This window comes from Mesoplodon bidens, assembly GCF_964165515.1.
Source record: "Mesoplodon bidens genome assembly, chromosome: 4".
Classification (NCBI taxonomy): domain Eukaryota; kingdom Metazoa; phylum Chordata; class Mammalia; order Artiodactyla; family Ziphiidae; genus Mesoplodon; species Mesoplodon bidens.
The window spans coordinates 124,887,021-124,899,684 of record NC_138160.1 but is presented as its reverse complement, the minus strand read 5'-3'; the positions used below and the strand labels follow the sequence as shown (position 1 = coordinate 124,899,684).

The 12,664-nt window shown below is 45.1% G+C and overlaps 1 protein-coding gene across 2 annotated transcripts in view; it reads right to left on the bottom strand.

Moving 5' to 3' along the window:
- The window catches only part of SH3RF2 (SH3 domain containing ring finger 2), a 142,720-nt gene extending 131,731 nt beyond the window's left edge, over window positions 1–10,989 (bottom strand). For both annotated transcript variants that reach the window (XM_081232791.1, XM_081232792.1), the window contains exons 1-2: window positions 10,876–10,989; window positions 9,283–9,762 (exon numbers count right to left, since the gene is read on the bottom strand). In XM_081232791.1, the coding sequence (XP_081088917.1) occupies window positions 9,283–9,660 (378 nt within the window). In that variant the 5' untranslated portion in view covers window positions 9,661–9,762; window positions 10,876–10,989. The remainder of the gene's footprint in view (window positions 1–9,282; window positions 9,763–10,875) is intronic.
- Between the last annotated feature and the right edge of the window lie 1,675 nt (window positions 10,990–12,664).

The window sequence follows — 12,664 nt, the reverse complement described above, 5'->3', positions numbered from 1 at the left end:
TTAGCTTGACTTATCCTCCAAGTGATGCCACGATCACCGTTACCCCCCGTGTCTTCAGTGCAGTAAAATAGCAGGCTGACCACAGTCAGTGTAGTAGTACTTTATGAGATTAACCTACCTGGACGAGTGCAAGCAGACAGTTAAGCTTTACTAGGAGCTTACTTTGTCCAGATCCTGTGCTAAGTACTTTACAAGAATCGTCTCATTAACTCCTCCCAAGAACACTATGAGTTAAGTTTCCTATTTCCATTTTGTAGCAGCGATGCTCAGAATTACTAAGTAACTTGCCCAGAAGCACACAGACAGTATACATTTATGAAGAGCCTTTGTCTTGAATCACAGCATTATCTTGTTTGCTTATCTCATTGGAAGTCTAAGGTCAGAAGCAGCAGAAAACTGGAATACATATTTTAAAAATGATACTAAAACACCTACTCCTCTTACTCAGAAAAAAGTTTTAAATATATATGTGTGTGTGTGTGTATGTGTGTGTGTATATATATATATATATATATATATATATATATATATATACAATCACATACATGTACACATACACACACACACACACACGGGGCAATGAGGAGTTATTGTTTAATTGGTACAGAGTTTCAGTATGGGATGATGAAAAGTTCTGGAGATAGTGGTCATGGTTACAAAACAATGTAAATATACTTAATGCCACTGACCTATACACATAAAAATGGCTAAAATGGCGACCTTTATGTTATATACATTATATACATGTGTGATGAAGGTTTGTCGGCATGAGAGGTGCAGGGGCCATGTTCCTACCTGAAATACTGCCTTCCCTTCATGTAGGAGGCCAGGTCAATTTAACTCATAACTCAGGGGCAAATTCTTCTAGTGCCTCATCTTTTCTGTCACTGGTATCCCTGGGACTAAGTATAAATTAACTCAACATGAAGTGTTTCCCCCATGATCAAAGGAGCACATAGAATTTGTGGTGTCTGATGCAGGAGTTTGGCCATATATGGAGGGGCATTTCCTATCTTCTTAGGGTTAGCAATTCATGAGCTAAGTGGTTTGAACCTGGCCCATTGTGTTTTCTGGACAGTACTGTTTGTCACCCAAAAAGGTATTTAATAAGGTGATTCCCAACTAGAATATTCCAGTATGCCTACTAAAATAAGCTGCTCATTCCTCACATAGCTTTGTCATGGCTCTATCCATAAAGAGTTCATTTCTGCATTATGAGGGGTTATTCCATGATTCCATGAAGTCTACCGGAGACATGAATACATTCATTATTTATTCATCCATTCGAAAAATATTTGGGGGTTCCTAATTTGGGCCAGGTTGTAGGCTGGGTACTCCAAGCACAGTATTGAGACACAGGACAAGTTGCCTGTTCTGCTGGTGTTTGGAAAAAAGATTGGAAAAATGACAGATCTGAGGTGAACTCAGCTGCTATTTGAGTCCTGGCGCCTGAGACCATGAGCATTCCTGGTATGGGCTTTCAATGGTGTGAGCTTTCAAGGCAGAGCCTGGCACGTAGCAGGCACTTAGAAGCAGTCTGTTGAATGCCCTGGTTTCTGACCTGGGGATCTAGAACGGTGTGACCCTGGGGGCGGACACAGACCCAAGTTGCAGGAAGCAGCTCACGACAGATGGACTTGTCTTTCCTTGTCCTGTGTTCTACTCTTTGCTTTGGGTGTGCTGGCTCGTGTTCCTGCATGCTAGGGTTGTCAGGTAACCTGACCATTTCAATGGAAAAGAGTGGCTCTGTCTGCCAGTGAAGTGGAGACTCCTGCTCGGTTACCCAGTGAGCTCAGCCATCTGCTTGGAGCAGAGATATCTTGTTTGGCTGCACTGAATCCATCAGGCCACATGATGACAGGTAAGCAGTTTGGCTGCAGAGAGACTTTATTACAGGGTAATTGACACATGCCTTCCTAGCAGTGGTGTTGAAGCAGGTAACAGGTCACCCCATCTCCATTCCATCTGTTTCCTTTTCCCTCTCTTCCAACTTCCATTCTGTCCAAGATATCCTTGTCCTGCCCTGACTTTCCTAGCACCCACATGCCCTGCTTTTTCATTCCTTGACCATGTCCTTCCTGACCATTAAAACACCTATTTTTTGTAGGAAGTTTCTTTTTATTGGCCAAACTTCATTTCCCTTAAACTGAACCACCTCCTCGCCTGACATTTTCATAAACCATCATCTTTTGTGTCTAAGACTTCTTTGTCTTAATCACTTTACTGGGTTATAATTTACATACCAAAAATGAACTTTTTTAAAATGTACAGTTTGATGAATTTAGACAAACCTATATCCACCACATAAAACATTTGCATTACCCAAAAAAATCACTACAGTTTATAGTTTTGCCATTTCTAGAATTTTATATAAATGGAATCACACAATATGTACTCTTCAGTAAGACATTCCTTTTTTCATATCTTAACATTTCTAATATTGGATGTATCTTACAGTGAACATCTAACATGGTAATGTTTCTTTTCCCTTAAGAGCTATAACTAAATAATATATCTTACAATAGATAATATCTTTAAATCAGGGATATGTTATATATATATATACACACACACATATATTCACATATATATTTATTTATGCATGCTTAGACACATGTATCTAACTAGTTGGTTTTACCATGAGACGGTAAGCACTGGGAAGGTGGAATCTTTACTCTGCTGTGTGGGTTCCCAGTGTACCTATAGCTGATTACTGACAGAAGCTAAATAAATACCACAGAAGGTGGTGATAGTGAGTTTCAAACAGTTTTCCAAAAATATCTTCTAATGACAAGAGCTTGCCTAAAACTCTTCTTGGAATGAGTCAACAGTCTCTAACCACAATAAAGGTTCTCTCTGGGGGCTTAACTACCTCTGCATTAGTATGAGACAGCATTTCCCCAAATTTGTTCCATGACAATTAACACTACTCAAGGTACTAATGAAAGGAGGGAGAGGGGAGTACCACTGTTACAGAAATTTGGGGAACATTTCTTATTATTATCTACCACTTAGAGATTCACAGCTCATTAGCGTGCTAAAAGTGCTGAAAAGTGCTGAAAATTCCTGCGGCAAAGAAAAAATGTTTGGCTCTGTTTCAGTCCAGGTTTGTTTGACCCTGGAGCTTTATGGAACATCCATTAATAGCTTACAGAATACAGTTTGTGAAAGACTGTCATATAAGCATGAATTTAAAAATAAGAAAGAAAGGGAGAAGATAATGAGATTGAAGAGAGCTGTATGTGGGCTGGGCCCAGCTAAGCCCAAAGCTATGTAATGGTGCCTGGAATGAGATGGATGAGGATGCTCTTTCTGAGTCAAGGGCTGAACAGCACTTTCCCTCATTTCATAATCTCTTTATAGTATGAAGGGACATGTGGGAAGGCAACCTTTCCTAAGAGGCAACAAAATGACACAAAATATGCGTTGCCTGATCCCTTAGGTGATGTGCCCCAGTGCATGTGCTGGATAATTGAGGTTGAGTGAGGAGAACCTTCTATCCCAGCCATCTGCCTGGGCCATCCACTGGGGGTCGAGCCGCTGTGTTTGTCTACTGGCCAGATACCTCTAACTGATGAGAAAACTGAAGCAGGTAATAGAATGGTTTGCTAAAACAGAGAGAAGCCCACCTGCAGGAATTACCCTGATCATTTAAATGATGGTAAAATCCTTCCCCGAAATAGGACATCAGAGTGGGACCGGTAAAAATCAGGCAGAGACTCAAAGAAATGTATAAGAGCTCCCTTTCATTTTAAAAAATATTATGTTAAACATCATCATAGAGTGAAATTGACTTTTTTTTTCTTTTGGTATATATTCCTATGAATGTTAACACATACACAGATTTATTTAACTGCCACCACAAACAGGATACAGGACAGCCCCTTCATCCCATAAAGTTCCCTCATGCTCTCCCTTTATAATCCTCTCCCAACCCAGAACCCCTGGTAACCACTGAAAACCACTATTTTTCATCACTATAGTTTTGTCTTTTCGTGAAGCCCCGTCCTTTTGCTATCCCCTTTGCTTAATTTTTTAACAGAAGTCTCTGCATGTTTATGCGTGGCTGCAAATGCAGTGCCCCAAACTTTCTCCTCTATTGTTAATTTTGTTATTTAACATTTATTAGCATCTATTATGTACCATACTATACTAAGCTTTTCACATACATTATCTCATTTTAACCTCACAATAGCCTTCTGATATATGTACGCCATGATTATCCCCATTACACAAATATGGAAACTGCGGGTCAGGGAGGTTAAGTGACTTGCCTGAGGCCTCATAGCTCACAAGTAATTGAATCCCAGCACAAACCCAGCTCCATCTGACCACAATCCTTAAACACTAATCAGTAAAAGGGAGGGAACTGTAACTAGGAAGGAGGTCCATGGAGAGAGGGTTGGGAGCAAAGCCAGTTTGGGGCCATGTGGTTTTTTAAAAGGTTTGCATATGTGGGTGGAGCTGGGGAACCATCTGGGTGTCCTGACTTCTCAACCTCAGCTCCTACCTTTATGTCTTCCTCCACTTGCCGCATCCAGGCCTTGCTGACCCAGTGGCATCTGCCTGCTGTTTTCAGGGGCTTGGGATGGTTTTAGTCCCATTGTAAATTTAGCAGAAACCACCGTCTGTGTCACAGCTCTGCCGAAGGACACAGCAGCTGAAACCCAGGAAAAGGGGCTGGGCGCCTTCTGGTTTCTACCCAGCCTCAATTCCCTCATGTGCCTTCTGACCTCATTTTGCCATCTCAGCTGCTTGCAACACCAGCTGAAAAAGTTTCTAGGACACGGCCACCTGGTCTGTGTGCTGTAGGTGGCAGGTGTGTTCTTGCTGAGACAGGGCAAGTGAGACAGGAATGTGTGTGGTTGGCATGTTGTCTAACAAAGAAGGGAGAGAGTCCGGCCCTGCAAGGCCCAGGGTGGCAACATTTGTATTGGGGATAGAGAGATGCAGGGGAAAGGAAAGATAGACCTTAATGAGGAACTGGTGATGCTGCGGAGGTGGACCAGGTTGTTGCCCTTTGTATGGTGTCCTGCTGAGCCTGCCATTTGGGGAAGTGACGCTGGGTAGCACGTTTTCTCCTAGAATCAACTCCTAGCTCCTAAAGGGTCTTGGAAGTGAGCAGCCAAGGCAGCGCATGCTGGGAGAAATCACACACCTGAATCATGGCCCCAGATCCTTTGGAGACACACAAAGCAACCCAAAAATCAGGGTACCCAGGACCATCTCTGGAGGACACTCGATTAACAAGGGGGTGAGAGATGTTGTGTAATTTAGACTGGAAAGTCTTGAGTCACTTTAATAATAATAACAGCTCATGTTTATTGAGCTTGTAATAGGAACCAGTTGCGGTGCTACGAGCTAACTGACATTAACAGTCTCATTTATTTCTCCCCAATGACGCTCTGAGGTAGATACTACTGTTATCTCTAGTTTATAAAAGGGGAATTAGAGGCACCGAGGTTTAAGTGATTCATCCAAATTACACAACTATCAAGGGGCAGAATCAGGATTTGAATTCTGGTATTTTTCAAACCTAACTTTGCAAATTTTATCTCCACTGCTTTCTTGCCATTTTTTCTTTTGTTTTTAAAAATAAATTTATTTATTTATTTTTGGCTGCATTGGGTCTTCGTTGCTGCCCACGGGCTTTCTTTAGTTGTGGCGAGCGGGGGCTACTCTTCGTTGTGGTGCGTGGGCTTCTCACTGTGGTGGCTTGTCTTGTTGCGGAGCAGGGGCTCTAGGCACACGGGCTTCAGTAGTTGTGGCACGTGGGCTCAGTAGTTGTGGCTCGCGGGCTCTAGGGTGCAGGCTCAGTAGTTGTGGCGCATGGGCTTATTTGCTCCACGGCATGTGGGATCTTCCCGGACCAGGGCTCAAACCCATGTCCCCTGCATTGGCAGGCAGATTCTTAACCACTGTGCCACCAGGGAAGCCGCTCTTGCCTATTCTAACTCAGAAATATTATTAAAGGATAACAGAGGGAGGAGGAAGAGAGATCAGCTATACAGAAGCCCATAATCTTCTCGAAGGCTTGCAAAATTCCTCTGGCTCACCTTCAGTATGGGAAGGAATAAGAGCCGGTGGGATGTGCACTGCCACGGGCCCTCCAGGAGTTTGTTGATCTCCCCTGTTGGTTTGAAACAATTACGTGCTGTAGAAACCTACAGCCGTTTCTCAAGTTTTCTTTTTACACAATCGGCTTAGGAGGGTTTTAGACAGGTAGGCACAATGGATTATTTTTTTGTCTCTTGGCTGGCACCGTGAAGTGTGACTATTGGTTCCACCCTAGTATACTGGCTGGCACAGAAAGTACCAGGCCTCTTTGAGCCAACACAAACATCTTGATCAGCTTGTGTTTTCGATGAGTTTAGGAGAGCAGAACAGACTTTGGGCTTAAAAAGCTGCTGGACAGGAAGTTAAATGAACTCTTTGAGAGTTAAATGAACCTTAACATCGAGTCCTTTGGAAGAGGTGTTTTAGAAAATGGTACCCTGTGACAACAGGTTATTTATGCCATATTAGGGTAGTACTTGATACTTAGTATTATCCTGGCCTGGACTCATCATAGACTCAAGTTCAATAATAACACCTATTACACTCTCCTGCAAGGGCTATCACTCCTGCTGTATTTTGTAGAATGCCTCATGCACGGCAGGGCACACTAAACAGTCAATAATAATGCTTACTATGATAACAACCTTCCTAATGCCTTTCATCTAAGGATCTCAAAGTGCTTTGCAAACACTCATTAGTTAAGCCTCACAGTGGCTCTCTGTTTTTATAATACGTTTTCCCATTTTACAGAATTTTAAATTGAGACCCAGCAAGCTTAAGTGGCTTGCCCAAAGACATAAAGCCGGTTTAAATTAATGATAATGATGATGCTTTGCATTTACACAGCATAGGTTTTCTAAGGTGCTGTGAGTATGTTGTAAATATAATTTTTACACTCTCCTGGAGGAAGAGGGGTAGCAAGTGTTACTAAGTGTTGACTGGATTGGGTAAACTGAGGCTGAGAGGGCAAGTAGGTTGGTGAGGGTTTGACTGAGGATGCAAGGCCATCCCTCCGCCTCTCAGAACAGTGTGGCCTCCCAGATAATCCGCAATTCTCTGAACCCAGGGACACGCGATCGCTTTCACACTTACAGGAAAGGTAGCTGTATTGGGGGGAGTAGAGCAGGTTGTAGAATTACAGCCGTATTTACATCCAGGAATAATTTGTTCATATCCCCATTGAGAGAGGCAAAAGGGATGACACGAGGCACTTGGAGAAAGGTGGGCTCAGGAAATGAAGGAAACAGGGGCAGTTGCAGGCTGGTTGCCAGCTCTGTTCTCTTGTAGAGAGTCTTCACTAAACCAGGTCCTGCAGGAGCCCTCAACGGCTTGGTTCTCCATTTCAGCCTCATGGCAGGACTCCAGTGCAGCTCAGAGGATGGGCACAACCCCATCACCGGCACCTTGGTCTGAAGAGACAGGTCCTTGTGAAAGAGTTCCAGGGACACGCAGCATCTTACTGGCTGTCTCTCCCGTTGGACCAGCTCTAGTTCCTACAACTCCCTATGCCGGGAGGGGCCTGGGAATCCTCTGTGGTTCAAAAAGTAGGTAGCTGTGGATCCATCTGTTGCTACCTTTTCTTAGCAACATAGCCACATCGAAAAAAGATGAAAGCATGAACAAAAACATGCGAAGGTGGTAGGGGACTTGCCTTCTCCCAGTCCCCCGACACTCTCTGAGTGATCGATGATACTCTGCCCTGCGGGGAGGCAAGTCAGACTTTGCAGCGCAAGGGAGGGGAGAGGTTGCTGGGTCTTAGGAATTCAAAGGGAGATTTGCTGACCCAAGATAGAACCTAATGCTCTATAAACACAGCCTGCCTCAGAAAGTTTGCTCCGCAACCCTGACCCCGCCTTTTCCAGGCCTGTGGATTCTGACTGATGACTACACCTAGGGCTAATAAGGAGCCTTCAGCAAGGGCGACAAGCCCTCTTCGGGAATGTGTTCACGCACACAGGCCCAATGGCACTAAAAAGTCTGCAGTGAAGAAATCACACCAATGCCCGGCTTCTTCCCGCTCTCATTTTGGATTGTTTCCATGCACCCCCTACTGCATGGGTGGCTTAAAGGTGCAGGGAACCCAAGGAGGGGTGAGCTGTTGGAAGGAATACTTTAGAAACTTGCCCTGAATGCACACCACAAGGCTATTCTCCTTCAGTGGGAAGGAATCCGGGGAAGACCCTCCCACCCTCTGCTGCCTTTCACAGCAGGGAGTCGTGAGACTCTGCTGCCAGTATTAAAGCTTGCTTCAGGTGGGACTTCACAGAATACGGCTGAGACTTTCTAAGTATGCCAGCCGCCCAAGCCACAGCTTGCCACGTCCACGTGGACACACTGACTGCAAGGGTGACAGCAAATAATCCTCCTGGAGCCACAAGGACCACGCCCTTCTCTTGAAATGTCCCCTTACCCAGCTTCCCATATCCAGGTCAGATAAAGTCCTGAGGATGTGCCCACAAGGCTGGAGAGAGCGATTCCCATTACAAACACCAAAAGCAGGACTGGGTGATCTCCCGGGGCTCTCCTGGGGCTCTTCATTTTTTTTTTTTTAATTGCAGCCTCTGATGTGCACTTTGTGTATGTTTTATTCATTTTGTAAAGTAAGACACACCTGCGGGGCTCCTATACACATCTATCGTACTTCACAGCCAGCCTTTCCTGTCAATCACTCCACCCACGTATACGCTCCCTTCCCACGTGAAATTTGGGCAGTTAAGTGTCTTGATAACTTTGAACTATTAAGAATGAGCATTGTCATCATGGCACTTTATGACTGGGAATGGAAAGATGGATCGGGGTAAAATGCAAACAAAACCTGACATTTGGAAACTTCTTTGAGATCTCGAAAGCAACAAGCAGTTGGATTTGTTTTTCTTTTTTCCCATCCTCTGTGCATTTCCCGTGCCCTGGTTTGGCCTCAGAACAGCAGAAATGTAAGACCAAATATATAATCAAGAAAGTTTTCCTTGTCCTACACCTTCTGGACGAGGAGCAGGGAGAACCTGGGAAGCTTTAACAATTCTAAGAATTTGTGGGTGGATCAAGATAGGCTCAGGATTCCACCAAGTCTCAGTACAAGGATCACTGCCCACAGAAACTTATCCCCAGGGAACCCTCCGCAGGGGCTCTTTGAAATGTAACTAAAAGAACAGAAGCCCCAACTGCCGGTGCAGGCAAACCCAACCTCCAAGTGGACACAGTAGTAACAAATGAGATCTTTCTTACCCCATCCATGTGGATTCTGATGTTAGGCACCAGCTGGAAAGGGCTGTACTGCAGACCTCGGGGGTGAGTCTTGCTCTTCCTGCTGTCCTGTGAGGTCAGCACGCCAGGCCTGCAGAGGGAGCCCCCTCCCCCCGAGCCCTGGCCCGAGCGCACGCCATCCAGAAGGCGCACGAGCAGCAGGTTGGCCGGCAGCGCCTCGATGCTGCAAAACACCAGGGTCCTGCATTCGGGGCACCTCAGCTCCTTGTGGGTCTTGAAAATCCTCTGGAGACATGGTTTGCAGAAGGTGTGCTGGCAAGGGAGGACTTTGGCGGTGACATCGAGCTTTTCGAGGCACACGGGGCACTCCAGAAGATCGAGTAATGTCACATCATCCATTTTATTTTAAAACTCCAGTCCTGACCTGGAGGGGCTAAGTCTACATGGTCAGGTCAGCTGAGCCAAAGGGGCAGAGACTGCCTCTTGAGAGTGTCCGGATGCCTGCCGGTTTGAAGGAGAAAGGAAGAGAAGAAAAAACTGTGAGTGCTCGGAGAGGTATATCCCACCTACATCCAGCCAGCGTCTCATAAGGCAGTTCACAAGGACTTTGCTCCGGCACCCAAGTTTCAGATGACTCATTCTGATTCAGTGCTGGCAGGTATAAGCCTCGACTCCTGCCTGCTGGCGGATGTGAGGGAGCTGTCAGCACGGCCACTGACTACTTACTCATTGCCTCTCCGTGTGCAAGGCAAGAGGGGGAAACAGAACTGGCCTGCTGAGGGGACAAAGCCACCCCTCTCTCTCAGCCAGGGCTCCAAGGGTGAAAGCCCTCAGGCAGTCCATCTGGGTCTCAAATGAAAGGCCCCTCAGGATGCAATTTCTCTGAAGCTGTTTACTCTTCCCCCCCCTTCTTTAAGTTTATCTGCTGTGCACCACACTATAACAAACTGTTTACGTAGATAAATGTATCTGAATCTCATGTAGTTGTAGAATTCTTTCATTCCCAATACATCTTCCCCCATTATTTTGTTCTAGCAATGTACAAGAAACATTTCTACTAGAAACTAATTTTCAAAAATTCTTTTGTCAACTCCAGGCCATGTGGCTTGGAAGTTTCTTTTTCTTTCTTTCCTCTCTCTCTTTTTTCTCACCTTGATTATCTTAGCCTCACAGACAATATCCCTCCCATATGATAAAGTTGCACAGCCTGTTTTGTTACTTTGACAATGGTTCTCAGTTTCAACTGAAGCAGATAGGAATCCTGGATTGTGGTCACAGCCTGCAAGAACCAAGATGGAGCAGCATATACAGGTGTGTGTGTGCGCCTATGTGTGTGTGTGTATTCTGAAAATCATCCTTGTCCCAGAAACAGTTTCCTTTCGGATGTCTGAAAAGAAGTCTCCCCTTTAGGAGAGTCTCCAAGGAAGAGATCCCCGGTCCTCACAGCGCCAGGGCTTGGGCGAACGCATTCGCGGGAGGTTAGGCAGGACAGCCGGCGGCCCCACCGGTGAATAAAGCAGACAGGACACACCAGGCTGAGAGCCGGCGCCGGCCTTCCTGAGACAACAACTCTCCAAAGATGTCAGCACGGGGAGGTGTGCGGGGGCCACTAACCTTGGGCTTGTAATCCCGGCTGAGTTCAGCTCAGCACGGTTCTCGGCTGCCGCGCCGCCAGGCTCCTTCGACCGGCTTCCGTTTCCCCGGGAGCTGCTGCTGCCGCTGCTTTGCAAAAACTTTTACAACTCGAGCCTTACTCACTTCAGGGATCGCCTTACTCAGCCCTGTTAACGCTTTCAGCGCCGGGCGCCGGCAGTGCTTTCCTCTGAGCTTACTTACTCTCTGCTACGGAGCCTTCCATTGTGCAATTGAGTCGATTTCTGGGAAAAGATTACAGGGGGTAAAATATTTGGCTAGCTCATAAGGCCAACTATTTACAAAGTTTATATTTTCACCTTTCTCATTTTCGCTCCTTTCCCAGACGCTGAAACACACTTAGTTATAAATATGCCCCGGTGATTGTGTTTATTTTAAACTTTTATGAGGATTTCCTGAAAACGTCAAGTGTATTAACGGTAGCTATGATACCAAAGATAAACCGGCCACCTAAAAAATACCGTTCCTTAAAAATCACAGTCAATCCTTGAACTCTGAGATTTGAGAGGGACTTGAGTGATCTTTTTGCTCAATCTTTTGAAATTAAAAAAACAGTACTGTGGTGGTCCAGACACATCCTTGAAAAGTCAAAGCACAGGAGGGCTTAAAGAAAAAGGAAAAGCAATGTCCCATGTCCCCCCTACCCTACCCACTGGAGCCTTATATAGCTCCAAATAATGCTTATACTTCTATTTCTTGATTTATCAATAGTATATTTCTTTTAACACTACAAAGTTACCCAATAAAGTAATAATAATCTTATTATTATCACATAACACCAGAGTAGTGTAGCCCTTATCTGTGCCAAGCACTGTTTTAAATACTTTACCTGCACTAACTCATTTAATCCTTTTAGCAACCCAATGATACACTACGCTCTTCTTACCCTCATTTTACAAAGAAGGAAATGGAGACTCGAGGTTAAATAACTCATTCTAGGAGTCACAGCTAGCAAGAGGCAGGTGGTCTGGGCTCTCAACCACCATGTCATATGGTGATACAACTTTAAGGGGAGGAGAGATGTTTGAGGGGAGCTAAACCTCATCTAGGATGGCAGGAAGTCAAAAGATAATGACCCAAAGTGACCAGTCCAATTCTGTGGCAGATGAGGCAGCTGTGCCCAGAGAGACTGAGAGATTCCTTGTGGTTACCCAGTGAGTTGGGGGCAGAACTGGGACTAGATACTGGATGCTCTGCTTTTACTGTATCTTCTCTCTCAAACACAGGGATGACAATTCCTTATCATGAAGAAAGTACTTAGATATAACTCCATGGGAAACTCGTAAGAGGGAACCAAGAGGTCTGAGAACAGATCACAGTGGTTTACATGCTTTTCAAAGTTCTTCTGTGTCAGTTCTGAAAAAACAAACATGCATGAGGCTCAAAAGAGGGGGGAGCTTTAGGATGGAGCAGATGAAGTCATATGTTCTCCAAGCACAGAGGCCTAATTTGGATACATGTCAATTCCAGAGATCACTTTCAATTCTTTTTTTTTTCTTTCTTTCATCTCTCTTTTATGTAGGGTGTTTTGAGCTTCAGCATCACATCCCACTCTGTTGCCTGTTTCCTTCAACTAATTTCCACTTTAGATTCTGTGCTTATCAGGAAGGCCCTGTAGTTCCAGACCCTTTGGTGTCCCTGCTTGGTAAAGCTGAGCTGTCTCCTCTGTGAGCTATCCCTCAGTCGCCTCACCCCATAGAAAGGGCCACTCTAGTGGGAACTCCACCTGCAGGGGTGGGCAACATTCTCC